This window comes from Tetrao urogallus, assembly GCF_951394365.1.
Source record: "Tetrao urogallus genome assembly, chromosome: Z".
NCBI classification, from domain to species: Eukaryota; Metazoa; Chordata; class Aves; order Galliformes; family Phasianidae; genus Tetrao; species Tetrao urogallus.
The window spans coordinates 8491271-8517940 of NC_136816.1; the positions used below are offsets into that span (position 1 = coordinate 8491271).

The window sequence follows — 26670 nt, forward strand, 5'->3', positions numbered from 1 at the left end:
GGTGTACACATCATTGCTTGCAAGTTTCTAGTATGTAATGTGGTATAATTATTACATGATTCTCAACTCTGTTTTCTCACATGGGAAAACAATCAATTGTATTTTGGAAGATCGCATTTAGGATATACAACCAGAGGTTCACAAAGGACCTAATGTCATCCTGAAAGGAATAACTCCAACAATGTAAAAAATTCAATTCCACACACTGAATGAAATCATACCTTGGCACAGGCTTTAAATAGACTTCCAATGTGTCCGGAATGGAACACAATCAAGTGAAAACAAACAGGAATACCCGAACACTTGTATTTATTTACCCATCTACAAAGCAGAGATGCCAAATGCTTCTGAAATTCTGAAAAGGCAGGCACAGAATCACAACATTCCAAGATGATCGTACTACACTTACTGCTTTAGTTTACCATGTGCAAACACATATCATCTTCATAATGGATCTAAATGTATGGTTGTTCCATTGATACATGAGCAGAAAGTCACTCAGCATTCAGGAAGTGCAGACAGGAGCTAGATTCTGTTTAGTTCAAACCTAGGGTGTATTTTAGCTTCTCAATGCTAGTTTTGCATTTGCTATATTGTAACTGAATGCCAATCATTGTACTTGAGAAAAAACCCCATTTGAAACCATGAATATTCAGTGAATTACTTTTGTATGCTGCCAAATCTGTTATGAAAGTGCCATACATAAAATAACACAGTAACTGAAATTGTGCTCAGGAATCTGGCACATCACAATAACTTACACAAGAATTTTGGGAAGAAGAAAAGTAAGTTCTGCAGAAATCCACTCTGGTGCCTTAAAAAAAAAAAGAGGAGAGGAGAGGAGAGGAGAGGAGAGGAGAGGAGAGGAGAGGAGAGGAGAGGAGAGGAGAGGAGAGGAGAGGAGAGGAGAGGAGAGGAGAGGAGGGGAGGGGAGGGGAGGGGAGGGGAGGGGAGGGAGGGGAGGGGAGGGAGGGGAGGGGAGGAGGGGAGGGGAGGGGGGAAGGAAGGAAGGAAGGAAGGAAGGAAGGAAGGAAGGAAGGAAGGAAGGAAGGAAGGAGAAGGAAGGAAGGAAGGAAGGAAGGAAGGAAGGAAGGAAGGAAGGAAGGAAGGAAGGAAGGAAGGAAGGAAGGAAGGAAGAAGGAAGGAAGGAAGGAAGGAAGGAAGGAAGGAAGGAAGGAAGGAAGAAGGAAGGAAGGAAGGAAGGAAGGAAGGAAGGAAGGAAGGAAGGAAGGAAGGAAGGAAGGAAGGAAGGAAGGAAGGAAGGAAGGAAGGAAGGAAGGAAGGAAGGAAGGAAGGAAGGAAGGAAGGAAGGAAGGAAGGAAGGAAGGAAGGAATAACAACAACATTAAAAAAAAATACCAATAAATTTGAAATAACTGAACTTTATTTCACACCCATTCAAGAGAACACTTAGACAAATGCTTAATTAGAAACCTGTGAATAACCTATCTGTATTCAGCAGGAAACTTGGCATGTCAGTAAGCACATGCTTACATGCAGTCTGCATTACAGATTCAAATGTAAGTCTCTGCAAGAGGCTGATCAGTTTGGACTGCCACAAACTGCCTCCAGAACATGAGAGCACAGCAACAGCACAAGTCAGTGACCTAACACATAGCTCACGTTTGCTTTTCAGAGCATGACATATCTCTTTTCCCATTTGCTCTATTTCAGCTATTTTTCTTGTGGGAACATCTCTTTGCTCGCAGCAATGATCTATAGCTGCTGCTCAAGTGTTAGCTAAAACCTGCTGACCCACCTAGAGGTTTCTTTAAGTCTCTAGAATAAGTGAAGATGTGAATTACTAGAAGAAAGTGTACAAAAGTCTTTTCATCAGGTTGGATGTTCTTTTTCCTTTTATTTTAGCCTTGCTAGGAACATAACAATGTTCAGATAGTCAGCTTTAAGTTATAATACTCCCTATCCAGCTTCTTTCAACTAAAAGAAAAACAACAACAACACAAAAACAAAAAGCAACATACTTATATAGTAGCTACGAATCTCTTATAGCTTAGAGGATAAAAACAGGCAAGCGATGACTGAATTATTTAATCCCCATAACTCCTCACTGAGAAACAGAGCTGAAAAGCTCACAGGACAAAAGCCTCTTTATAAGATAATCTGGTACTCAATAGACCAATGATAAAAATCACTATTTTTCACAGTGTTTTATATTTTTTTAATGGACAACCACAGAAATGGTAATTCCTGAAGTTATTCCCTAAAGAACTTTGGAAACTCCAGACTCTGCAATGTAGTTTTGCAGTGTGATGAAACAGCATCCTGATGTAAGAATGCCTTTAGATTTGAAGTTCATTTTAAATGTATTTGAATTTTTTACTGTATGCTCTTTTTCTGCTTGAGCTCTTCAACGTTTTAAAAGTATATGATACAACCAACTGAGCCCTTAGGAGTTAGCCAGCACTTCAGTTTTGGTGTAAAAGTGAACAAATGTGGTTTATTTCCTATGATCCTAGCAAATTTATTTTGCAGTATTATGTCACGACATAGCATGACCTTGGAGAAGTTAACCTCTCCTTTTCCTTTCTTTTCTTCTTCTTTTTTTTTTTTTTTTTTTTTTTTTTTTTTTTTTTTTTTTTAATTTTGTACGTTTATCAAACTACAGCTCTAGCACTGAAACAATCAATATATAAACACTGCTGGTCTCTAAAAGTGAAAATCATTCTTTAACTTGACAATATGATGAAATCTGAAGAAAATTAATGATACAAGCTTGAAAATAGCCACTGTAACTGAGTATGAAAATTGTGAAAACCAACATAACAACATCTGAGCTTTTTGCATTGATGCTGTGAAGACTTTGGCTTCCTTCCATTCATGACTGTATCAGGCAAAGTGAGCATTATGAAGCCTCCAAACCTTTTACAAGGTATCTGAGTACAGACTTATTTTGTTTTGAAGCTCAGTCCAAGAATAAAGTTTCATCTAAAACAGGAGCATTTTTCAGTTTGATCCAAGTTGAAAGAATAAAAATGTCAGTAACCATAGCCTGGATTTCTGTTTAGCTTTTCTAAACATAAGCAAACCATTAAATCAATCATTGAAACATAGAAACATTACCTTGCTATTTTGCTCCTCACAGCATCATTTGCAAGTCGACTGTCTTTCATATCTATGAGGCTGAATTTGATAGTTCTGCTAGCTTTACTACCGGCTCCTTTACTTAATGTATATTTGCAGATATACAACATTCCTTTTTTTTATTTTTTTTATTTTTTCCATTTCTCTTTCTTCCTCCTTCCCTTATCCCCTCCCCCCCCCCCCCCCCCCCAAGAATATCTGTACCAATGCAATGTCGTTGAATGAAACTACTTGTATGAAAAAGTGCACACAGTGTGAGGCATGAGACTACGGAAATGAAATGCCCTTTGGTCTGAGGAGGCTGACACTGACCCAGATATAGCTCTCGATTGCTCCCCATCCCACACAAATTTCTGTTACAGCCACATCAAGATCAACTTAGCCCAGTCCAGCCAAATCTAAGGGTTACATCTGGATTCTTTGAATCATGCTACAAAAAGGTGCAACGATAAACAAGTCCATGTGCATTCTCAGTCATAACTGTGGGCAGAAGAACCCTTGAGATTCCTCACTTTGGTATTAAATAACAATTATAAAGGCTTTTAGAATTAAAGCAATACATGGTGGGACTTGAAATGTTAACAGTCCCAAGTAACTTGTCAATTGAAATAAGACTCATCCCTAGTCATAAATAAATAATCTCTTTCCTGGTCTCACTTTCATGCCAGGATCAATATCTCTTAACATCTTATTTATTTTATTACTGCTTTTGGTTTTCTGGGACTGATTGAAAGTTGCTCAGAGGAAATCTTTGGTTTTGCTTAAGTGTCCGTGACATTTAATCATGACTTTCCTTGCAGTTTAATTCCAACCAGTCAATCAGTTAATCCACTTCAATTGATTCTGTGCTCTCTGTTATTGGCTTGCACTCATTGGGCATCCTCTGGTGTCGACTCAGCTGGGTGGCTTGTGTGAAGCTCCTCTCACACCTCTCGCACCTGGTGAAGGCAAGGGAGAAAATTGAGACCAGGGAGCTGCTCTGGGGGGGTGATGGGCTTTGTCTCATCCTGCCTAATCAGAACAGACACTCAAAAGTGGCTTCAGATTTTACTGGCTCAAGAGGTTTAATTGGTGGCTACTTCCAAGACCTTGATGCCTATGATGGGACAAGGCCTGTCTGATTCAGAACAGAGGAATCTGTCAATAGACAAGGGGAAGGTGATTTCTCCAGAGAGGCCTGTCCTGCTGCAGCTCTGATCACTGTCAGTTCAAATAGATAAAGAACAAAAAGAGATTTTTAGGAGTGAGCCATCAAAGAAGCAGCTTGTCTGCAGTTTTCTGCTCTGTAACCCTAGGAGAAATTGATGACAAATAGAATTTCACCTTCTGCTAATTTAAAATCCACAATTGCCTGTTTGAAGAAGAGAAATCAGAAAGCAATACTTGTTTAGCGTTAGAACAAGAGAAAACTCATTGCTTATCTGATCTGCAGTTTATCTGACTATGCAGTGGGGTTCATTTTAAAACAGGCACATATGGAGTTAGTGATTACTTAATTACCTGAAAACATGCACACTATTTCTAGGTTGAGAGAGAACTCATAACTATCACCTGCATTTTCTTTGCTGCCTGTTATGTCTTCAGTCTTTCTACCCTATTCTGTCTTCAGATAACTATAATCTCTGAAAAAATAAAATGTGAAAACATTAACAAAGCTATTGGATTTCTAAAAGGGAGGTAAGGTGAGGGATGTTACTCGCTCCCAGTGGATCCCCTGTCCCTGCTTTCAAATAGAATCTACTGTATCTAACCCCCCCAAAACTATCCTCTTAATTTGCATTCCAAATACTATATAGAGATGATTAATGAACTGCAAATACAGACGTACTGGGTCCCTCTTGCATAGCACTCCCTCCAAAAGCCACCTCTGATTTAATGCTGCTGTGTGATGTTTTATCTTCAGAGAAGATTATCATACAATCATCACTACCATGCATTCTTCATCTTCAAAGGAGAAATGAGAAAAACAATGGGCTAAGCTAATTCATAGTTGTCTTTTTCTCTTCACTGATATGAGTGATAGAAGGTGAATTATCACTGATGTAGCTGCTTACAAAAGAAATAGAAAAGACAGATATTTACATAGATGCATAACTGTGGAATGTTCTTCACACTAGTAGCATTTAGTAAGAAAGTTCTGCTAAAGGAGCATTTAGCACAGACATTACAGACACATTCATCCAAGTTACTGTACCAGCCTAAAATGTCAGCACTTTTAAGTTGTGTTTCTTTGATTGTCTTTCGTGGAATATTTTTAGCAGCCTGTTCCACTGTTAAAAACTGCACTGTGATCTCGACAAATGTAAAATGTCAGCTTTAATGTATCAGAGCTATCAGCTCAATGAAAATAACTCAGAAGTATTGATTACTTAATGATTTTTGGTGTATTCATTAACGTCTATGTGCAGATCATCCACTCTCCAGAGCTCCTGAAGTGCTGATGACACATTAGTGTACTGCTGATTGTTTATTAGAAAACTGATTAGTTACTGGATTAGTGTGTCAAAATATACTACCTTCCATTGCCTGACAAACTTACAAATTATTATATTATTTTTACATACATTTATATGTATCTATCACAGAGGCACTGGAATCAATTTTAAGGCTGGGGGTTAACTTAGTCAGTGTGAGATATTGCCATCTACTTGAACTTGATAGTTTTGCTATTTTGATGTCTACAAAGACAAGCAGTTTCCCTTGCTGAGTAATGGGAGGTCTGGATCCTTGCCCTATGGAGATGCAAGCAGTACAGTTTCATAGTAAGCTATAAAATCAGGTGTGGCAAGAGCCAACTTCAAAAAGCCTGGGCGAAGCAGTGGAATATGCCATATCAGGTCATCCAGGGCCACAGGTGAATCAGAGAAAGAGAATAAGGTTATCAAATGACCTAAAGCTCCTCAGTTAAACCACTGGCTATGTACATATTCTTCTTGGATCTCCTGAAAGCATGGAACAAGGGTCCCAGTAATCCTTTAAAATGCAAGTTCCTGTCCTTTGTCCACTGACTTTCACCAGTGATGATGCTCTCGTTTTCAAGCTGCAGGTTGTTCTGGGACATGTTACTACTGAGGGACAGGAATCCTCATGTATCCTGCCACTAGGAAGACACTAGAGAAGAGTAAATTTATTGCTACTGCCATTTGCTCTCTAGACCAGGTATTTCTGGTCAGACTGTGCTGTCTTCACTAAGGAGCCCTTGGGTAGAAGTCAGAACAAAGCCTTCAGCTGGACAGCTAAGCCTCATGCATCTGAGTTACCTTCAGATTGCACCCTATGTACTGAGTATTGTCTAGGCAGTTGCAAAGAGCGTGATTAAGGTTTACAGCCTGGAATACGTAAATAAAAGGCATGCAGAAGAGATGAGCATTATCCCCCTGATTCCTCTCTTCAGTTTGACCTGAAGTAGGTGTTGCTAGACACAATATGGCAGGAAAGGTGTGGACAGATACGTACTAATTGTAACTGCCTCATAGCAAGTGGGAATTGGATGAGATCTATCAAGGTCTTTCTTCTGAATTATGCTATACACTTTTCCTCTAGCAGTCATCCTTTCCTAGTCCATTTTAGCATAATAACCACTGCAGTTACCCACATCTGAGTTTGCTGAGTACATGCATGCATGTTTCTGTGTGTGTGTGTTCTGATATTACTAGCCACATACGGCTAACACTGTGCTGAAAGATTTAACAGTAGCCAAAAGATTCAAAACCGAAATGACTCCGCTGCTCCTACACTAATCATGGGAGCTGAGCCCAAGCCTGGCTAAACTGGGAGTAACCAAAATTTTGTTAAAGCCTGAAACACAGATACAATTGTTTGCAATAATGCTGCCTGCTAATCAAGAGGACACTCGAATTCCAGTTAATCCTTCTGAGGGCACTGCATATTAGTTAAACAGCCGCCAGCACAAGGTAGATTAAAAGAAACAATTCAAATTCTTCACGCAAGTTAGACAGTGTCAGTGGGTCCATGCTATCATTTCTTACAACATGCACATGCTTCCATTTTACATACAAAGTCTCATACTGTCTCACAACAATCAGCTTCATCCTACACAAAACTTCATCCTACCACAAGGCCTCTCTGTGTCACTTGGGAGGATAAGTTGAACAAAATGATACTTAAATTCAAAGACATTAACAAGTTTTGGGGCATTTCTGTGGTGCCAGGTTCTGAATTTGGTTAGATATCCCTCACTGGTCTGTGTGCTTTAGAGTGCCTTTAAAGTATTGGCATTGAGAATTATAATCGTGACTGCTTTGATTTCTAGGTTTATATCAACTTCTGTGAAAGGCTTTAGCTGAATTAAACAAAGGCCTAGCTTACAAAAAAACACTCTCATTGGATATTTTCACAATGAATACTTTAAAATTTTGATCAATAATTAAATTTAACTCTGAATTTTGGCATAGTTTGGATAAGTTAAAAAAACAACAACAAAAAGAGTAGAAAGGTAAGGTATCACTATTAGATATAACATTTTTGTTCAGCTGAAATGAATGTTCTCTAGTTTTGTATTTCCGTAAGAAAAATGAAAAGCACCTGGTTTATCCCAATCAGAAGGAATCTTTCATTATTTTCAACTGACTCCTGAAAACTACGTTTGCCCAGCCCTGACTCCGCAAGCAGGTTCTTTAGTTAACCTTACATTTTTCAGAAATAGAAAAGGCTGAGAGGAGAAGAATTTACTAAAATGAGAATCAACAGTAACTTCCCTTTTCCCCCTACCTTTAATTTGCTAGAGGGCTTTGTTCTCAGACTAGCAGCCATAGCGGAGACTTTAGAAAGATAAGAATACACAAAAACATTACAATGGTGAGGCTGACTTGATAGCTTGTAGTGACATGAAACAAAATCTCTTCTAACTGGACCTGCAGTCCAGGCTGTGTAGCTAAAGCTTTGGCTACAGATAACCTCACTTAGCATTGTTATCTATAATGAAAAGCAAATAGAAAAGTTTTCCTTCATGCATCCAGAGCTAACTAAGACCTACAGAGAAAGTGTCTTCTCACATCTAAGATTTGTAACCAACCATGGTTGATTTTCCTCTTAAGCAGAAAATAATTTGAAATATTTAAAAATACTTTCACCCTCTATAAATCAAATTTGCTTTCTAGAAATAATGCCCACACAACATGCACTTAATGGCTGACACTGCCTGCTTAATATGTGTACATGATAATTTCTCCAAATGCCACTTACAAACACAGTTGGCTTACTGAACGAGAAATGGCGAGGTTGCATTCACAGAAGGTGCACATTAACTATGCAGCTGATTGCACATTTTTACCCATAAAATTGAACTTAGTACATTTTAAATGATGCCTGTTATTTTTAATACATCTTACTGACAATGTGAGTAGTTTAGTACTTTCCATACCTGGTCTTTCTTGCTAATAGTATTGTGTGCACTGCCACAAGTACAGAACTTTTGAGGTACAGAACACTCAAAATACCTTTGCAGACAAACATATAAAACCTAAACTGCATGATCAAGACAGAAATATTTGTCCCATTTACTGTCCCTGTTTATTAGAGTTTGTTGTGTTGCTTTTTTTTTCCTTAGCTTACATAATGCCAGGTCTTGGACCCCCCCTGTTCAAAGGAGGATCTAAACAGTCAGGAGGTACCAGGACGAGCTGCAGCTATCTGTTTTTCCCCCAGCAGAGAGCCTGGATTGCTTTCTGGGTAAGTTCTCTGCCCCTCCTCCCGCAGGCGCAAGCTGTCCTGCAGGGATGTGAAGTCTGTGCTTCTAAACAGCTTTCAGGATCAGGGCATCTGCATCCCCTTATCTGACTACCAGGGGCAGGAAGAATGGCAGCTCCTGTTTTAGCTTCATGTGAAATTACCAGTCAGCTTCCTCCACATGCTTGGACAAGTCTTCCAGTGAGAAAGTGGAACTGCTGCTTCTGGAGTTCAAAGAAGGAACTGAATAAAGCCACTGACATGCACCATAAAGTAGCTGTACAAAGCATCCATATCTTTTGTTGCTCTACGCTGTGACTTTAGGAAAAGGAAGGTGAAGCCCAGAATGCATAAATACTTCAGCTTAGGCACTGTGAAGCAAATTCCAGACCACTGGTTAATTGTACTACGTACATTAAGCCTTTTCTTTCACAAAAGGAACTGTACTACAGTCAAGCCCATTTTGGAAAATGGAAAAATTACTAAAGTAACAGGGACAAATAATGGCCTTAAATGGGGCAAAAGAGCAGATCTATTGGAAACGTGACAAAAACAGGATGTTAGGGAAAAAATTAAGTGAAGTCAACAGGGTTACACATAAGTAACACCTTAACATTAAAAGAAATCTATTTTCCATTTTGACCCAGAAACCTCTTCCATTAATTACTAAAATCTATTTACACAGCAACTAGGTAAAATCAATGTGATTGCTCTCACTGTTTTTAGCTCTCTTTCTGTGGGCTCTCAGCATCCAACAGCCTGGTTCTGGCAGACTCATCGCTGAGATGCTCCCAGTTTCCAAGTTTTGCCACCTACAGGACACAGTTTCTGGTATGCAAACTTTTTTTTGTCCTGGATATGTAGCATTTGGCTCCTGGCTCTGCCCCCTTGTCCCCAACAGAGGCATGTATGGAGGACATGCTTCCTTTCAGCCATATATGGAGGCAAAGCATTGGTATCTCTGCTGAGCTTGTTATGAGGGGTTCTGACAGGCCCTGTGGCTGAGCTGGCTTACATTAAGCAGACCTGGAGCACAGTGCGGCAAAAGTGGAAAAGAAAGACAAAGAGAGGAAAATTGGCTGAGTACAAGTGGCCCTTGTAGAACAGGGGAAGACCCACTCTCTCCCAGTCTTACCCCAGCCTCCTCCTGGGAAGGCTGGGCAGCTCTCAAAGGAAGTGATATCAACACGTTACGGATTCATATCAATATACAGTTTTTCTAACAAAGTGGGATTTTCCAAATACAGTAAATATAACACTTGTGCCTGTCAATTCAAAAAAGACACACACATCAACACGGAAAAAGTGTATTCTGTCTTGGAGAACATCTCCTGGTGAGTAGGCAGAGTCCTGCAGAACAGAAAGTAAAATGGACCTGGATCAGCTGTACTATTGCTGGAGGTAAAAGTAGAGAAAGTTTCTGAGATGCAGATGTGTCCTTTGCTTTAATTTCAATAAGCAGAAACTGCACAAGTCAGCAAAGTCTGCTTAATTTAAAAAATGTCCTAATAGGTTCCTTTCTCTTAGTATTTTGGGTAGCTAAATGCTAGCAGCTTATTACTATGATCTTATCAAACTTAAGCCACAAGACAGGGTTATGTTTTCTATGCAGTGGTTCTGAGAAAAATACCAAACAAATAGATGCATATTGCACCCCCAGCACCACCTGCTCTTCATTTAACTGCTTCCCAGTTAGCTGAAGGCAAAGCTCCACCCAGCTCTTCACACAGGCATCGCAGAAAGTCAGTAACTTACAGAACTGCCTGTAACAGCCTCGACTGTATTTTCAGCTGTGGTTCTATGGCAGCAGCTTGTCATTTAACTAAAAGAATCAAGTTCTCATCAGAGGATAGGAAATCGCTCTGGGTATGCAAGGCAGCTGAAAACAAGCCTGGTTTAATTCTGATTTCGGTCACATCACAGATGGACTCATCTGCTTTAGCTTTCCAGGGGAGCTCTCCCTCACACCGGTGTGTTGCTACAGGGCGGCAGCTACACATTTCCCTGTCCAGTGGCAGCTGGCATGCTGCTGGCTTCACGTACTCACTTGAAGGGCTTTTCCCCAGTGTGCGTCCGGATGTGATTGTTGAGCGTTGTAGCACCAGCAAAGGCTCGGCCGCAGTAACCGCACTTGAAAGGTCTGTCACTGGAGTGTGTGACGACGTGGTTCCTCAGCTCCGAGGGCTGGGAGAAGGACTGGGAGCAGTGACCACACTGGTAGGGCCTGCAGAGGAAAGAGGAACATCGGGCCGTCAGTTCATCCCGTGGTCACAAATCAAAAACCATGTGGGGAGGAGCGCCCAGTCGTCCCAATAATTTCCAAAGAGAGCTGTGGGTTTGTTTCTCCGGGACTTTCTTGGTAGACACAAATCCCAGCCTTCATGGTCTTTAGCAACTACAAAATACACCTGCAGGAGTTACCTGAGAGCTTAAGGGCACCAGACCCTGCAAAGCATAATCCAGCACACTAGTGAGCGAGCACTACACATTCTGTGCCTTTCTTATTTTTTCCACACACGGCACAGTACGCCCAGCTCACAGGGAACTCCTCACGTGCTGGAGTTAGAAGGCTCAGGGAGTCCCATGGGATTGCAAGCCAGATAGTTGCAGCTACGCTCCAGGTGGGCTCTGTGACCACTTGAAATGAAGCTCTTCACAATGCTTTGGAAGAATCTGATTATTTGTTATTATTATTACTTTTATTTTGACATCACCTTTGCTGTGAGAGACATTGGAAAGATTAAAAACACTTTTATGTTTTCTTTTATATTTGCTTTTAATTATCAAGTTTCTCGCAGCCAGATGAAAATGACTTTTTTGTGATCTTGAAACGAAACCCACAGATTAGGTTCTTGACATTATCTGATTAAAACAGATCTGTTAAAAACAAACACAGGAAACAAACAAACCTGACTGAGACGTTACAAATTCAGAACCATAACAAACACACTGTAAACACAAGAAAAGAAAACAAGACAGCAAAGTGAGACAGGACAGCTGAAATGCGAACACCCTTGCTAACTGAAGTACAAAGAAGTACTGTCAATACACTTCTGCTTTGCAAAACTGATTTCATAACATATTACAGATCTTTTCCCTTTTCGTATTTTATTTAGTTCAGTGCCAAAGTCCCTAAATGTTCACCAGCCTTTTTGTTAAGAAAATAAATAACTGCAGGGAGAGGAGGATACGAATGTTTTTTTACCCACATTTTAAATCACAGCTCTTGATATATGCATCTCTAGGGCCAATGGTCAACACCATCTTAATTGCTTTCTCTTTAATAAATGTATATGCTTATGTGGCAAGAAACTGAAGCTAGAGGGAAAGGGACAGTGGTGACCAAACACACACAATTCACTTCAGTGCAAAGTAAAGTGAACTATCTCATTTGTCAACTGAACTGCTTAATTGTGGATACTTGCATCACTGAACACAAATACTATTATCTTACACTGCTTCAGAGCACTGAACCCTGCTTATAGAATTTTTTAGCTTGATTAATAACTCAGTATTGGTCAATAACTCAATAGCTTACAATTTTAACTACTTGCATTTGAAAACCTAGCTGCTTTCCAACAAATTTGAAATAAATATATAAAAGCTGTGAATAGGTTACTTAACCAGGATGATTCAGCCTTTGAAAATTACACAAATGTATACAAAATCATATTTTAAGAAAAAGATGCCGTGTGCAGAATGCCTACTTTTTTAATGGAAGACAAATAGCTATGTGTTTTCTAGTTTTCTTTCTGCAAAAGTATGGCTAATTTACACAAAATGTATTTATCCAACTTGACATGAAATTTCAAATGCTAGCTAGCAAAACAAATGTGGTATGTAAATGCAGACTTATTTGTAAGGAAATCTTAAAATCAGGAACTTTTAAGCAAAAGGAACATGTTAAAATTTGCACTATCCAAGAAATATTGATTTTTCAATAGTGAAAGGGACCATTAACATCTATTAGCCCCTGGTTATCTATTTTTAACAGCTACCACAAGAAATGATACAAGACAATATAAAACCAATTAATCTTTTTTTTCTTTTTTTTCCCTTTTTTTTAACCAGTCAATGTGATTAATTTCATACTGTGAAAAGCCACAACGTAAGTTGTACTTAGATTGCCACAATTCTCAACCAGTTATCACAGAACATTATGGTACCAAGAATAATCTTTTTGCTCTCTACACTGTCTGAAAACAAGCTTCTTTTTTATAAGGGATATGAGTATATATTATATACTCGGAACCAGTTTCACTGGCTGATGTACAAGACAAAGAGATGTGTAAAAGGTGGCCTACTGCTATATCACTTAGACTGTCTTTTTCCATTCATCTCTTTCTTGGCAGAACAGCTATTAAAAAAGTTATCCTACTTTTTTAGGTCATATATTTCTCCAGTTTATACACATATGATTCTGATTAAGAATCAAATGGGCTAAGTAAGTAATTTTTTCAAACTCGATACACGACACATTAAACAGCTCATTTTAAAAGGAAAGCCCATCTAGGCATTGCAGTACAGCAACAATTCTGAAATGCCATATGTAATTTATGCAATAGACAGATTCAAATACGCCAAGTTTTGATAAATTTTGCATACAATATTTTTCCAAAGGCATTCAATAAGTAGAAAAGTTTTTTTTTTCCCCTTTGGTAACCATTTCACTCAGAAAATTTTCCTGGCAGAAAAAAAAAAAAAAATCAATACTTTTTTGTAGTTGTTGTTGTTTTTTAAACTGGTGCAGAAGGACTGAACATGAGCAACGCTCGGTTCAGTGAGTACATTGACATGGGCAGTGCAGGGCTGTCTTTGATGTAACAGCTATGTTTTCTGCCATCACGTTGGTCTGCACTGGGACACTGAATTGAAATGGTGATCTCTGTACACCAGAGGGCTGCAGACTGAAAGAGAAGGGGCACAGTGGCAAAAACAGTGATTGTCATAGGCTGTTTTTGCAGTGATGTGCTGCTAGCTGGATTGTTGTCGCGGATCAGAAATGCTGGTTCCCACTGGAATTACTGAGAACTTACCATACCTTCCTGAGCTCCAAGGTGTGCAGGTGAATACAAGCATAGCTTGTATACTGCTGTTGCAGACAATTAATGTTAAAGCAAAATAGATGTGCAAAAGCCTGCATACCTACCTACCTGCAGGTAGCTGCATAGAGCGATTTGCAGGTATGGAAGTCATCATTTTGATGAAAGAGCTGTACCGGGGCTTGACAGCACATGCTGACTATCTGAAGAAATGATTTCTTTTCTATAAAATTATTCAACTATCATTATCAGGAGCAATGCAGTTTGGGATTTTTTCATCTGTCTGTTTTTCTATCTTGTGGATGTAACTCAAGCCTGATCAAAATCTTCTCATCTAGTATTTTTAAGAATGTTAAGGACATTTAAGGACAGCTGAGCTGATGTACAGAAACGTGCTGATGAAAGTGCTGTGCTGACAGCCATCAAAAGCAGTTCTAATGTTTTTCATTAATCACATACCTACATATTTTCCTAGTTCTCTGTCTTCCCGTCTGAGCTTAAAGGAATGATATCTACTTACCTAGAAGTAACCTCTCATGTTAGAAAAATTACACTTGTCATTGACCCCATGGACCATCAATCCAGTTATGTAGCTTTAGTGCCATGTAGCATCAATCAGCATTTTCTAGAGAGTATAATCTTACAGTTCCTGACTATATGATGGCACACGAAAGTGAAATTCAGGAGAGGATACCAGTAATGTAGCAGTTTTCAGGATTTGTAGAGATTTAAATTTTGAGCTTTTCCAAGGTTCTCAAGTTACATTTTCAAAATGAAATCAGTCAGGAGCAGTTTTCCAATTTAGAAAATCCCTCAAACAATTTTGCCATTTGGTGATATACTTTTTTATGCCATATACTTTTAGATCTTAATTTTTCTAGGAGAAATCTTGTACAGGACCAGTACAAAATCCACGTTCCTCTGTGAGTTTCATTGAAGGCTACCAAAGACCATGCTTTGTGTGGAAGGTGGGTAACATGTTAGGAGGGAACCACAGAAAAATAAACTTTTTTGCACCTGGACTAGCTGCTAACAGACAACTGTACATTTAAATTGATTCCGATTAGATTTAGTAAGAACAACTTATCCCTCCAACTATTGCCTTTTACTGCTCCTCCACTGGAACAGTGCTCTTTCCAGCCCCAAGATCTCAGTGCATCCAGCCAATATAAACATATACTCTAAATCATAAATCAAAGATCTGCTGAATTATTACGATCTTGAAAAATATTATAATTATTTTCCACCAAATTTTCAGATTCTTTCCTTTACAACGAATTGTTTTCCAGTGAGGCCTCTTCATAACCAGACTTGCTGTTGTCAGAGGTTACTTGGAATGCCAGTGCAATATTTAAGATATTAATTTCTATTGATAGTGAACTCCTGAATACCAGTAATTCTATCACTGAAAGGCTGTCACATCAGGGAGACAAACTAGCACATTGCTGTCATCTTAAAATCCCAGAAAACACAAACTGAGAGACTGACATGCTGTTGAAACTGCTTTCCTGTTTCTTAAGAGCTAAGGAGAAGGAATCAGAGTGCTTGTCTGGGCGCTGTGGTGGCACAGCCATTGGCAGCACACACAGCTGAACCCCAGGCAGGGCTGCATGGTGAGGGAGGGGAAGCTGTCAGAGCACAACCTGTAGTGGAAGTGAAAGCAAGGCATGCTGAAATGCTGCAAGCAACGTTTTCACAACCAGAATCTATGTATCTCTACAACGTGCAGTAACAGCAGTGGGGAGCTGCAGTCAGAGGAGCTAGGCCACAGCTTTCCTAGTAAAAAGACGTTTCAGAGGGAGATCTTCTAGCAAGCTGACCTCAGAGGCAGGCGAACAAAGCGGAGCCTGAGAGCACTGCAGACTGCAGTATACCCAGCACCAGAGGGGCCATGAGAAGCTACTGACAGTAACTGCAGGCCCAGCTCTGCGTGCTCTGCTGCTGCCTTGTTCTGCTAACGCAGCATGGCCACAGCCCCAAGCACGTCGTGCACCGCGTCAGCGCGTGTGGGGAGCCGAGCCCAACGGGGATCCTCGGGTTGCCTCTGCAGATGTTTGCGGAAGAGCTAACACAACCAGAAAGTCAGAGCAAGTGAGTGTTGTCAGACTTTTGAAGCTGTCAGGGAGAGGTGCTGCTCGGTGCACGCTTTGTTATTATTAACTACAAGTACTGGGAGTTTGTGAACCTTTGTGAAAAGATTATGCAAGAACAAGCATTAACTTCAGCATGATGTTTACTTTAATTGAGCAATATTCCATAGCCGTGCTATAAACAGAAATAGACAACTCTTGATCACATTTACTTTTTGTTTGTTTGTTTCAGGAGATGTTTGAATTAATTAGTGGACGTGGGGCGAGCATCAAGGTCAAAGACATGGAACCTATAAAGAAAAGGATAAAAGCAGAATGGTCTGGTCCATGGTCTTAGAGAAAAAGACCTTTCAAATTGGTAATTTAAAACGTCAAGCACCTGTTTTAAAAACAAAATGAAACAAAGCTCTCACAATTTAATTTTGGGGTATAGCACCAAGAGTGCACATATAAAAAGATCTTTTGAATAAACAAGAATGGAGAGGGTCCGATGACATCCTCAATTAATCAGTCACAGTCACAATTATATAGAGAAGGTTTTTCCTCAAATTGTCAAGATTAAATACTTTGACAATCAACAAAAACAAACATCACACAAATGTGCAAGTCATATGAGAAATGGTGCCACATGTTAGCTCCCGGGAACTGCAGACATTTGCCTTACCCAGCAACAGTGCACACTGAATGCAGTAGTCAAAGTGAGAAAGAAGTAAGCTGTTAGAAGAAACTGTGTCAGAAAAGTGATTGTGATATATATATATATCATATCATATCATATCATATCATATCATATCATATCATATCATATCATATATCATATATATACACACACTAAATTAGTCACTTTGCTCAGAGGCCTCTCCATGTCCCTTTCTGCAGCCCCCCAGATAGTGTCATTGGAAAATTCTGCAGCAGGGGAAAAAATGCAAAGCAATAGACAACAGCAACAGCGACAACGGTAACAAATAAATAAACAAACAGAAACCTGAGGAGAAAATCTGTTTGTGACTCCTGCTTCATAGAACAGTTGCTCAAAGTACTTCTGCCTGGGCAGTCCTTAAAAAAAGTACGAAATGCCTCAGAACTCAGATGGATTTAAGTTTTCATCTTCCTAATTTCCTCCATCTCTATTTACTATTAGCTTCCAAGAAGAACTGTAAAACATTCAATGGGCTAAGGTGTACCTCAGTGGGAAGACAGAAGTAACAGAAGTTAATTTTAATCTAAATTACAATAACAAACACTGATGATCTTGAAAACTCTGCCTATTTTGGGTTCATCTCTTTCGAAAAATTTATATTTATTTATCACATCATTTATATCTCAAATGGGACCCTGCTTTTTTTTCTTTTTTTCTTTCCCCTCCCCCCCCCACTGCCTAACAGAAAAAAATATATCTGTGGCTTTTTATGTCCATCTATTACCCTGCTCCCATTCAGATGTCTTCTGAATCTAAGTGGCTTTAAGGTTTGGTGAATTTTGTTGGTTTTGGGGTCTTTTCTTTGTAATTCTCAAACCTCAGATATCCTGCTGTCCTCGAATTTCTGCCCGTGAATGAGACTCCTGTTCAAATTCAAAGAAGATTTCCCTGTACCTCATGTTGTAGGTAATCAGCATTGTTGAAAAACAAACACAAAGCCAGAACAGATAGTCTGAGGCCATTTCCTAGAAAAGACAGCCCCTGCTGCTTCAGTCATATCAAAGACAAAATGACTGGTGTGCTCACAAATTGCTGACAATAAATGGGGAGCTGTTTATCAGCAGGAGCAGTACTGCAGATATTGGTGAGGAAGTACCAGCCAGAGAGCTGTGTCCAGCAGGCCAGCAGGCAGGTATGCCTTCACAAATCATACCCTATTTTCTTGACTCTAGTAAATCTTGTACTGCACTTCAGAAATTTTTCATCCAGAGAAATATTGTACACTTAAGAAACAAAGGGCAACTCTTTCCCTGCCACTGTGTAGCTGATCTGCCAGCACCTGTTTATCAACAGAAAGGTAGCCAGGATGTAAGTTGAGCATGTGATGATTCCTAAATAGGAATATGAGAAACCAGATTCTAGGACAGCTGGGATCTGCACTGTTACTCTGGTAATGCAAATGCAATGAGCTTGAACAGATTTGTATCATTTTGGTCACAGAAGAGCTCATACGAAATGTTTTTACAACACTTTTGTTGAGATGTGCTTGATTACAACAAAGAAGACATTACGAAATTGGCCTCCACAAGGAATGTACACAATTGGCTCTCCATGAGAAGACTGAGGTGCAAACCATTCTTCAGCACAGAGGAAATGCCTTTGTCACAAAACATAACATCACAGTGACTGTATTTGTGCAGCAGATTGATCCTAAGTTTGTCTCGCATCTTCTGCTAGGTTCAAAACTCTCTGTATAACACCATGTACAAATTTCTGTTAAGAACAGATTCGAAAAAACAAACTAGCCAAAGAATTAGCAAGCATGAATGTTGAAAATGTGGCCTTAGGTATTAAGATTCAAATCTTCCTATAAGTTTATATATAAGTTTCTACTTTTCAACACTTCTGATGCAGTATTCACTTACCAACTAATCTCCATTTCTTTTCCTCTATCATCCTCCCCTCGTTGCTGCTATGGGAGAGAAGCAACCACCTTACTGTCTGATCTAGATTATTTGCCTAGTATGTTTTACGATATTCTGAGGAAACAACGCCCTGCAGTTGAATCTGTTCTGCATTACATGGAGAATTTAGATACGCACTGCAGAAGCAAGATGGAAAGACAGTAACCTACCAATAATGGTGTTCACTTCAAAGGGGAGGAGTTATACTTCTGTGTTCTGAGATACATTTGTCACAAAATAATTCAAAGAAAATAGAATAACAAAGCCAAACTTCTCACCTCCAAGATGACAGTGCTAATTATCTTCAAGTGTTCTCACTAGAAAAATGAAGATTTAAGTGCCCCTTAGATTGAAAAAGAGCTCTGTTAGAAGAGGCTCTTCATGCATTATTACCTGCAGCTTGGTACTTTATAAAGGGAGACGCAGATTCAAGCAAAGGAAAGGATGAAGTCTAGTCTTCACATGTAGCTCGATGAATTGCTGAGACAGTATGTGTGGGACTGAATAACAAACCCCTTCTGGACCTGATGCAGCATTTTCTGCTCTGTAGTGAGCTTACAGTGCTTTATACTGGAAACATAGAAGTCTATGAAACTTGGGAGACTGGACCTTTCAGGACCTATATCTTACATTGGGGCATTAAATTGACCATTGTGTCCTGCAGCTTCCTCAATGTAGCACCTACTTTTGTGAAGACCAGCATGATATTCAGAAAACACTGGAATAAGAAAATGTTGAAATGTTTTTGCAGCCATGACACAATCGACTGTTCAAAGTCTATGGAGATTTGTATGGAATAGAATTTTTCATGCTTGAAGTGTCATCCTGGAAAACTGGATTTATGTGCCAGTACTTCCATAGTCGTAGTTTCAGACAAGCCAGTGTGTACACAGACATAGGTAACCAAGTATGCAAAGAGACAGACACAAGCACATTCACACAGAGACTCACAGCTAACTATTTCTACGGTGTTTTGTTTAAATGTAATTCACAATTAAATGCTGTTTTTAGAATAATCTCTGAGGGATTTAGCTGTTCTGTTCAAACCCTTTTGCAGCTGAAGAAGAGACAAAACTTGGGCAGCCTTATTTATTGAATTAATTTGATTTTTGTCTTTTGTCCCGCCAGCTATCAAAATTGTCAAATAAACCAGCTTTGATTCATAAATAATGGTTCCATTATATTTACTGTGCCACCGGTCAGAGTACCTGAAATTTTAATTCACTTGTTCAGCTAAATTTCATCCTCAGTTCACGGCCATAAAATTCTGTATTGACAAACTTTCAAACCAACTTTGACTCTGAGGTATCTAGTCAACATTTTTCTTCTGTGTGGATATTAGTTTATTGAATAAGTGGCATCTGTTTTCCTCCACATCACTAGTAGACTAGGTATTTCCTTTTGACAGCTTTGCACAATTTATGGTTTGCATGCTCTGAAGAAAAATAGTACTAAGCAAAAAATTCCAATTCATTACCTCTTAGTACTTAATTAAGTTCATACACATTGCACACTATAGGTGAACCCTGAAATGACTGTGACAGCCACTGAGCAGCAAGTTAGATTATCTTTGGAAGACAGAGAGACTTTTAATTATCTTGACCTCATTTTTCCTTCTATGATATTCATAAATTCTCCTTCTATTTTGCTGCCTCCAATAGATGTACCAAACCATTCTGAAAAAAAAAAAAAGATTATATCCTTAGCTATTTCCTTTTATCTGTACACTTAGGCACCAAATGTTTTTACAAATAGTGAAGTCAGGCAATGGTTTTTATCAGCTTACTTCACAGAGCTGCAGGTGAATTATGTTGTACAAGCTCCTCCTAATAATGGTTCAGTTTTGGAAATGATAACAGCGTGATAAAAGAATAAAGCAGTGGATCTGGCTATCAGTAGATACAGAAATAAAGAGAGCCTGGTTTTACCTGTCGGGGTTCTGCGTACACACATGCATCTGTAAGAGGATCCGCTGGGTGAAAGTCTTAAAGCATTGCCCACATTTCCAAAGATGCCAGTCACTGAACTCAGAATTTAGTTGGCTTGTTGAAGTTGGGCTTGCAAGAACTCGTTGGTTTTTGACACTGATCTGGTTAAATCCTGACTCGATGGACCCAGACTTATCCAGGAGAGAAAAATTTCTGCTACACGGAGTCTGTGGAAATACTACAGATCGCTGTGGAGTGGCAGGGGATAGTTTGCTACTTTTATTAAATGGCTGTAGGGTGTCTTGTCTGGACATGGCCTCCGTTACAGTCGAAGGGACATTCACTGGGAGAAAACAAGAAAAGTAAGTAAGATCTTTGTTAAAGCCTTTTTAAAACTTACAGAGTACTGGGAGACAGCAAAGAATACCGATATCCATTTTCTTCACACTAGAATTAAACACTTATTTTAATAATGAAAAAAAGGAGGAATGAGACAGTGAGCTGAACAGATGATGCTGATTCTGTGACACTGGAATGAGAGCTCATGCAAAGAATTGTCTGGGACTGAAAGCACTCAGAAAAGTCTGACTGTGATAAACATTGATTACATAAAAGTGATTGTCATCTGAAAGAATGCACTTCTGTACTTGTGATGCTTTGATTCTACACACTGCAGTCAGCACATGTAATTGCTATACCACAGACAGGCATGAATTTTGAAAGTGAAAAAAACCATAGATGGAATGGGGAAAAACCATAGATGTTCCTTGAAATAAAACAGAGTTTGCATACCTACGACACCAATAGATCCCTTACGAGCTCAGTGTGCAGCCACTAAGGATGTTACTACGTCTCAAACTGTCGTACAACATAAAGCGAGTGGCTTCACGACAATGTGTCTAATTAATGCTAATAGCATGTAGACTAACATGAAACAGTGCAAAGTAAATGTAGAGATATCTTTGTGCATCAATTTCTGCTCTACAAAACGGGAATTAACTATGACTTGTGAGGTGCTCAGATACTGGAGCTGTGAACACAGTACACTGCGCTCACAAACAAGAGACTTAACATTGAATTTGGATATAACATGATAAGGAAGGCAGGGCTTAACAAATAAAGAAAGCTGAACAGCTGACACGTTCCTTCAGTACCATCTAGATCATGCAGTGAATGAAACAAGACTTATGGACAGAATGGAGTCAGCTAATGGGAGAGTGAGTGTAGCTCTGTGCAAAAAGAGGCATTGCTCAGGACAGCTGCGCCCATTCTCATGCTTTCTAATCTTTGTGGGCTCAACTTCATGACATGACATTTTAATGGACATCTTAAAATTAAAAATGTTGTATACTTATGAGAACATATCTGTGTATGTTTTCACATATTTAGTTGCACTCAAAAGTGCTTATACATGTATACACAGGTACAAATTACCTAATTAAACAGGTGATTAGAAACTGCAGATTTGTTTAAGTAGGTTGTTGCAATAGATTTCTAAGAGCAAATATGAGATTCAAATTTTATTTGTGAGTTGGAATCATCCAACATTATTTAATACACAATAAAATTGTAATGCAAACTTATGGTAATATCTCATATAACATCAGTTACTTCAAAGAGTTATGTTTTACTATCTTTTCTCAATAACAATAACCCTATTATTGTAAAATTACATGCTGTTTTATTTACTGAAGTTGAGGTCCTTCCCATGGTATTCTCCCCTGGAATATCTGAGGACCTGATTTCTGGAGCTGCCTGTTTCAAGTTTTGAGATATAATGCATCTTTCATACCTCTACAAATGTTCAGTGCAAGGGGTGATGTGTATGCTTTCATTTTCCCTCAGCATCCTCACACAAGAAGTAGCTCTTTTTCTTTTTCTTTTTCTTTTTCTTTTTCTTTTTCTTTTTCTTTTTCTTTTTCTCTTATTGTTTTCATAGTAGTCCATGGAAACAATAAGGTCAGGATATTAAAAACTAAAGAATATAGGCAGATTTTGCTCTAAAAGTGTAAATACCTCTATGCAGTAGACCTGCAGAAGTCTTGTCTGAGGGTTTAAGCAACACTTAAGTCATACAGATGCTACATTTGGCTCTTTGCTCAGAGATTAATTTCATCTAGACTTGTCAGTCAGTCTGAAGATGAAACTCAAACTTCTCTCACAGCAAAATTGCAAGTGACAATATTTATATATTTTAACCATAATGCTTTGCTTTTTAAATAAAAGTTTTGTAAGCTTCAGCTCATGAAAGAAAAGATAATATTTCCACATTGTACACTGCAGAGCGTGAGTTTTATCAGCAAACATTACTGCCAGTAATTTAATTTCTTTTAAACTCCTCTCAAGCCCAACAGATTTGAAAACTCAATATGAAACAGGATGTTTATTTTTGACAGTTTAATCCCTGCTATCTTACTGTTTTATTGCTCTATGCTTCAGTACTTAAGTTGCTAGAAGATGTGAGTTCATTTTAGAATAGTTGTTTAAGTATGCAAGTACTTGATAGAAAAAAAAACATTATCCATATAATTGATTATATATGGGCAGCCATGGAGTCACTTTAGACCAAAGCCAACCAAGCAACTGTTACTAGTTTCTCCCATCATTTAGATGCATATTGATGTGAAAATAGAATAAAGGTTTTGATGCCACCTCTAATCAGGTACCTCACAAAAAACAGTCAAACTGGTGAGTGTGCTTGGAGCACCTTATCCCATTACAGATGAAGGTATCCAGCACTAGATTGCAATTGGTCTGTGTTACAAACTACCTGTGTAACTGTGCAATGATTCCTAGTGAAATAAAAATTTAGTATTCAAAAGAAGTAGAAGAATGATCAGAAATAGAGATGGCCAAGATGGAATGGAAGTTCACTGTCATTTCAGGTTACTTAACTTGTACTGAGCTTTTACCTTTTAAGCAGAAGAAACTCATATCTACAATCACTCCAGCAAAGCTTTTCTCAACATACTCAGTGTTGTGGAATGAAGAGGATCACTAATAGAGGGCTGATGAACCTGCAACACTTTATTATTTTGGCTAGGCAGACTCTTGTGATAGAACCGATGACAAATGGAGAGGGTCAAACAAATCAGCGAAGAATAAAGTAGTGGTGAATCACTTAGAAGAACAACAATTTCACACACTATTAAATTAGCAGGGGCAATCACAGTAAGAAATCTACAATTATCTGCACAAACCCCTCAGATAATTTGGATAATCATACCATGATGTTGAGCAGCTTAAGTGTACCAGATTCAAGGTTTTTATTTTGTGTACATCAGCATTACTAAAAACAGTCATTTTGTTTTAATATACCTTAAAATACTCAAGGAATAAAACTGAGTAGATATGAAATGGATTGTGCGTGTAGAAAAGCAGAACAAACTTACAATTTTCATCTTGTGCAATGCACTGGAGAGGGATTCCAAAGAAAGATGTGTAGCTGTCATTGTACCACACCAACAGCTCTGTGCCACGAGGGATATCTACACAAGCCCGGTAGAATATATTTGATCTAAACAGAAGAAAAGAGAGAGAAAAATAAAAAAGGCCTCAGTTAAAAACAGAATACTCTTGTGATATGCAGTATTACAGTAGAAACCAATTGTTCTGAACATTTCTTCAGATAACTAAATTAACTTCTTACCAATTATTCTAAAACTGACTCTATTATAATTGAAGGACTTTGTTCAGCACCTGTAGGATAGGTTAACAAATTATTTTTGCAACCTTGTTTCAAAGTGATTTTAGAAATTCAACACTATGATCAGGGTGCACACAGTTCTGTGAAGTTGACATATTTAGTAGTAAATAAATAGCAATGCTTTTCATCTGAATAAATGTTCTTTTAGCACAAGTTTGATATGGTACAACGTGTTCTTTCATAACAGCCATATATACCACCAAAAAGAGAGATCTTGGATTATTGGGTGAAGCAGACTTCAGCTTAGGGAAATCCAAAAACAGAGTAAATCTGAACATGCAGCCACAGAAATCTTCCTCTGAATGGAGTGGGAGGAAGACACGGATGATCCGTCCGTGAGTATAAATTAGTGTTACCATCAACATTGTGGCCTCACTTTGTGGGAAGACTGTGGATATTCCTAGGCCAAATAAAAGAGAAAAAAAATGGAGTTTGTAGCATAAAAAGCTAGAGCATTATCCTGATCTTGTACTGGTATAAATAGCTTCAGAGTGACAATTCTACTGCGAAAAAATTTACATAGGGACTAAAGCTGTGTCAGATTAGAATCGGGCACAAGATGAAATAAAAATGTTATCAGTTTGTAATGCCTTTTCCCCTAGGCTTCACACAGAACAGTAAAGCACCCTCACATGAGATGGATGGAAATTCGATATATACAAGAAGAACACTCCACTCTGGCTGAAGGATTACATACCAAAATGATACAGTCAAAGTACTAAGAAATGACCATTTTTTATAACAGCTTATGTAAGGCAGAAAAACATCTATAAACCACCAAAAAAAAATGTTAGGCCTCAACTGGTTTTCTCAGTGAAGAATTGCTACAAACGTTAGCCTGAAGTTCAAGATAAAAGTGTTTAGGGTGGTAGGCCTTAAATTCAGACTTTCTATAAAGAATTGGCTGTAGCAATGCAATTTGTTCCTTGTATAACACTGCAGACATAAGGAGAATCCTTTACCACATTTTTCATGGCAGTGAGATATGCACTTGTCAACATGTTTTGTCACCGCAAAGTGGCTCTTGGCAACAGGATCATAAAGATCAATAAAAAAGTGCAGATTCTCAATATTTTACTAGCAGCTGCAAAAATTTCATTTATCTTGTTATTCTCCTCGCTTACTGCCACCCTGTCTCAGGAGGGCACTGCTAGCTAAGCAGAATGGTTTTCTTGCCGTTCTATGAATATCTGACAAAAACTCTCCCTTTTGTGTCTCCTTCCCTCCTCCTCCTCTCCTCTTCTCCCTCTCCTTCTGCTCAGCGCCACACATTTCATTAATTCTTTCCACTGTTACATAAAAATGAAAATTGGAGCCGCGCTATAAATTACCAGCATCTCCTAACTTGAGAAAAATTGAGTCTACTTTGTACTTCACCCTTGTAACATTTCATCTCTCAGTTTGGCTTCCCTTAACATAAACACAGCAGCCCAGCAAATGAATGTGCTAAAAACCAAATGACACACTTTGCCGCTGAAAGAGCAGAACTGTTTTTGAGCAATGGGTGGTCTGTGAGGCACGGAGTAGGCCGGAAAAAAAAAGTGTAAGCGTACACCGTTCCTTACAAGCGTGCAGAGCTTCCAAAACTCGCAGAAATCTCTGCATGCTGAAGTACATCAAAGGGATTTTTCCCTTTTCGGATAATATTTCCTTTGCTGACATGTATTTAGTATTGTGGTTGGATGACTCATAAAGATAGCTTCATGGCGTCCCAACGCAGTTGAAGCAGAACACATGCCAACAAACATTATTGTCAGCCTCAAAATAAAAACAAAACGTTCAGCTAAGGGTCAATCAATCAAGAGCACTTTGAAGAAAATTCCATTTAGATATTACAAATCATAACAGAATGAATTTAAACCAGCTGACTTTCTGTGAGGAGGACGTCCATGTACAATAAAAATTAGGCTGGTTTTTCAGTGTCCAACTTTTCTATTTTCTTACACTTGGATGCAGTCACTGGTGATGGATGCCAGTTTTTTAAATTGTGTTTTTGTAGTTCATTTTATAAAGATCTGAAGTAATCAAAAACAGATCAACAGAGGGAACTCTAAGTAAAAAACTCCACCATGAAAGGAGACTTGTAAAATCCACTTAATACTGACAGATGTGGAATGACTTTCTCATGTTCATGTTTCATTTAGGTTTGTCATCTATATATACATACATACGCACATTTTTATATCTTTATACATATACTTATGTGCACACACACACCACCACACTGAGAAATAGTTCACAAGATACCTACAAAAACATTCTTTCATCATAGCCATCTTTATTCATTGCCTTCTGTGTTTATTTAAAATCTGAGAGGATTCAAACTATCAGATATTTAGGAGTATAATAAAATACTTGTAGTGTATAAGTAGGATTGTTATTTTTTTAATTGTGGCGTTATTTAGTCAACTGGCCAGAGAATAAAAAAGCAGAAAATGCAATTGAAAAATTTTACCACTGTTAAATTGGAACACTATGGGAAAATCAACCTTTATATATGTTTAATTTTA

The 26670-nt window shown here is 38.6% G+C and overlaps 1 protein-coding gene across 1 annotated transcript in view; it reads right to left on the reverse strand.

The window, feature by feature from the left end:
* Positions 1-3925: 3925 nt before the first annotated feature.
* The window catches only part of PRDM6 (PR/SET domain 6), a gene marked incomplete at both ends in the record, with an annotated part of 70321 nt that continues 47576 nt past the window's right edge, over positions 3926-26670 (reverse strand). Inside the window, 4 exons of the mRNA XM_079548552.1 lie at positions 3926-4040; positions 10838-11014; positions 20455-20797; positions 23847-23971. Coding sequence (XP_079404678.1) covers positions 3926-4040; positions 10838-11014; positions 20455-20797; positions 23847-23971 — 760 coding nt within the window. The remainder of the gene's footprint in view (positions 4041-10837; positions 11015-20454; positions 20798-23846; positions 23972-26670) is intronic.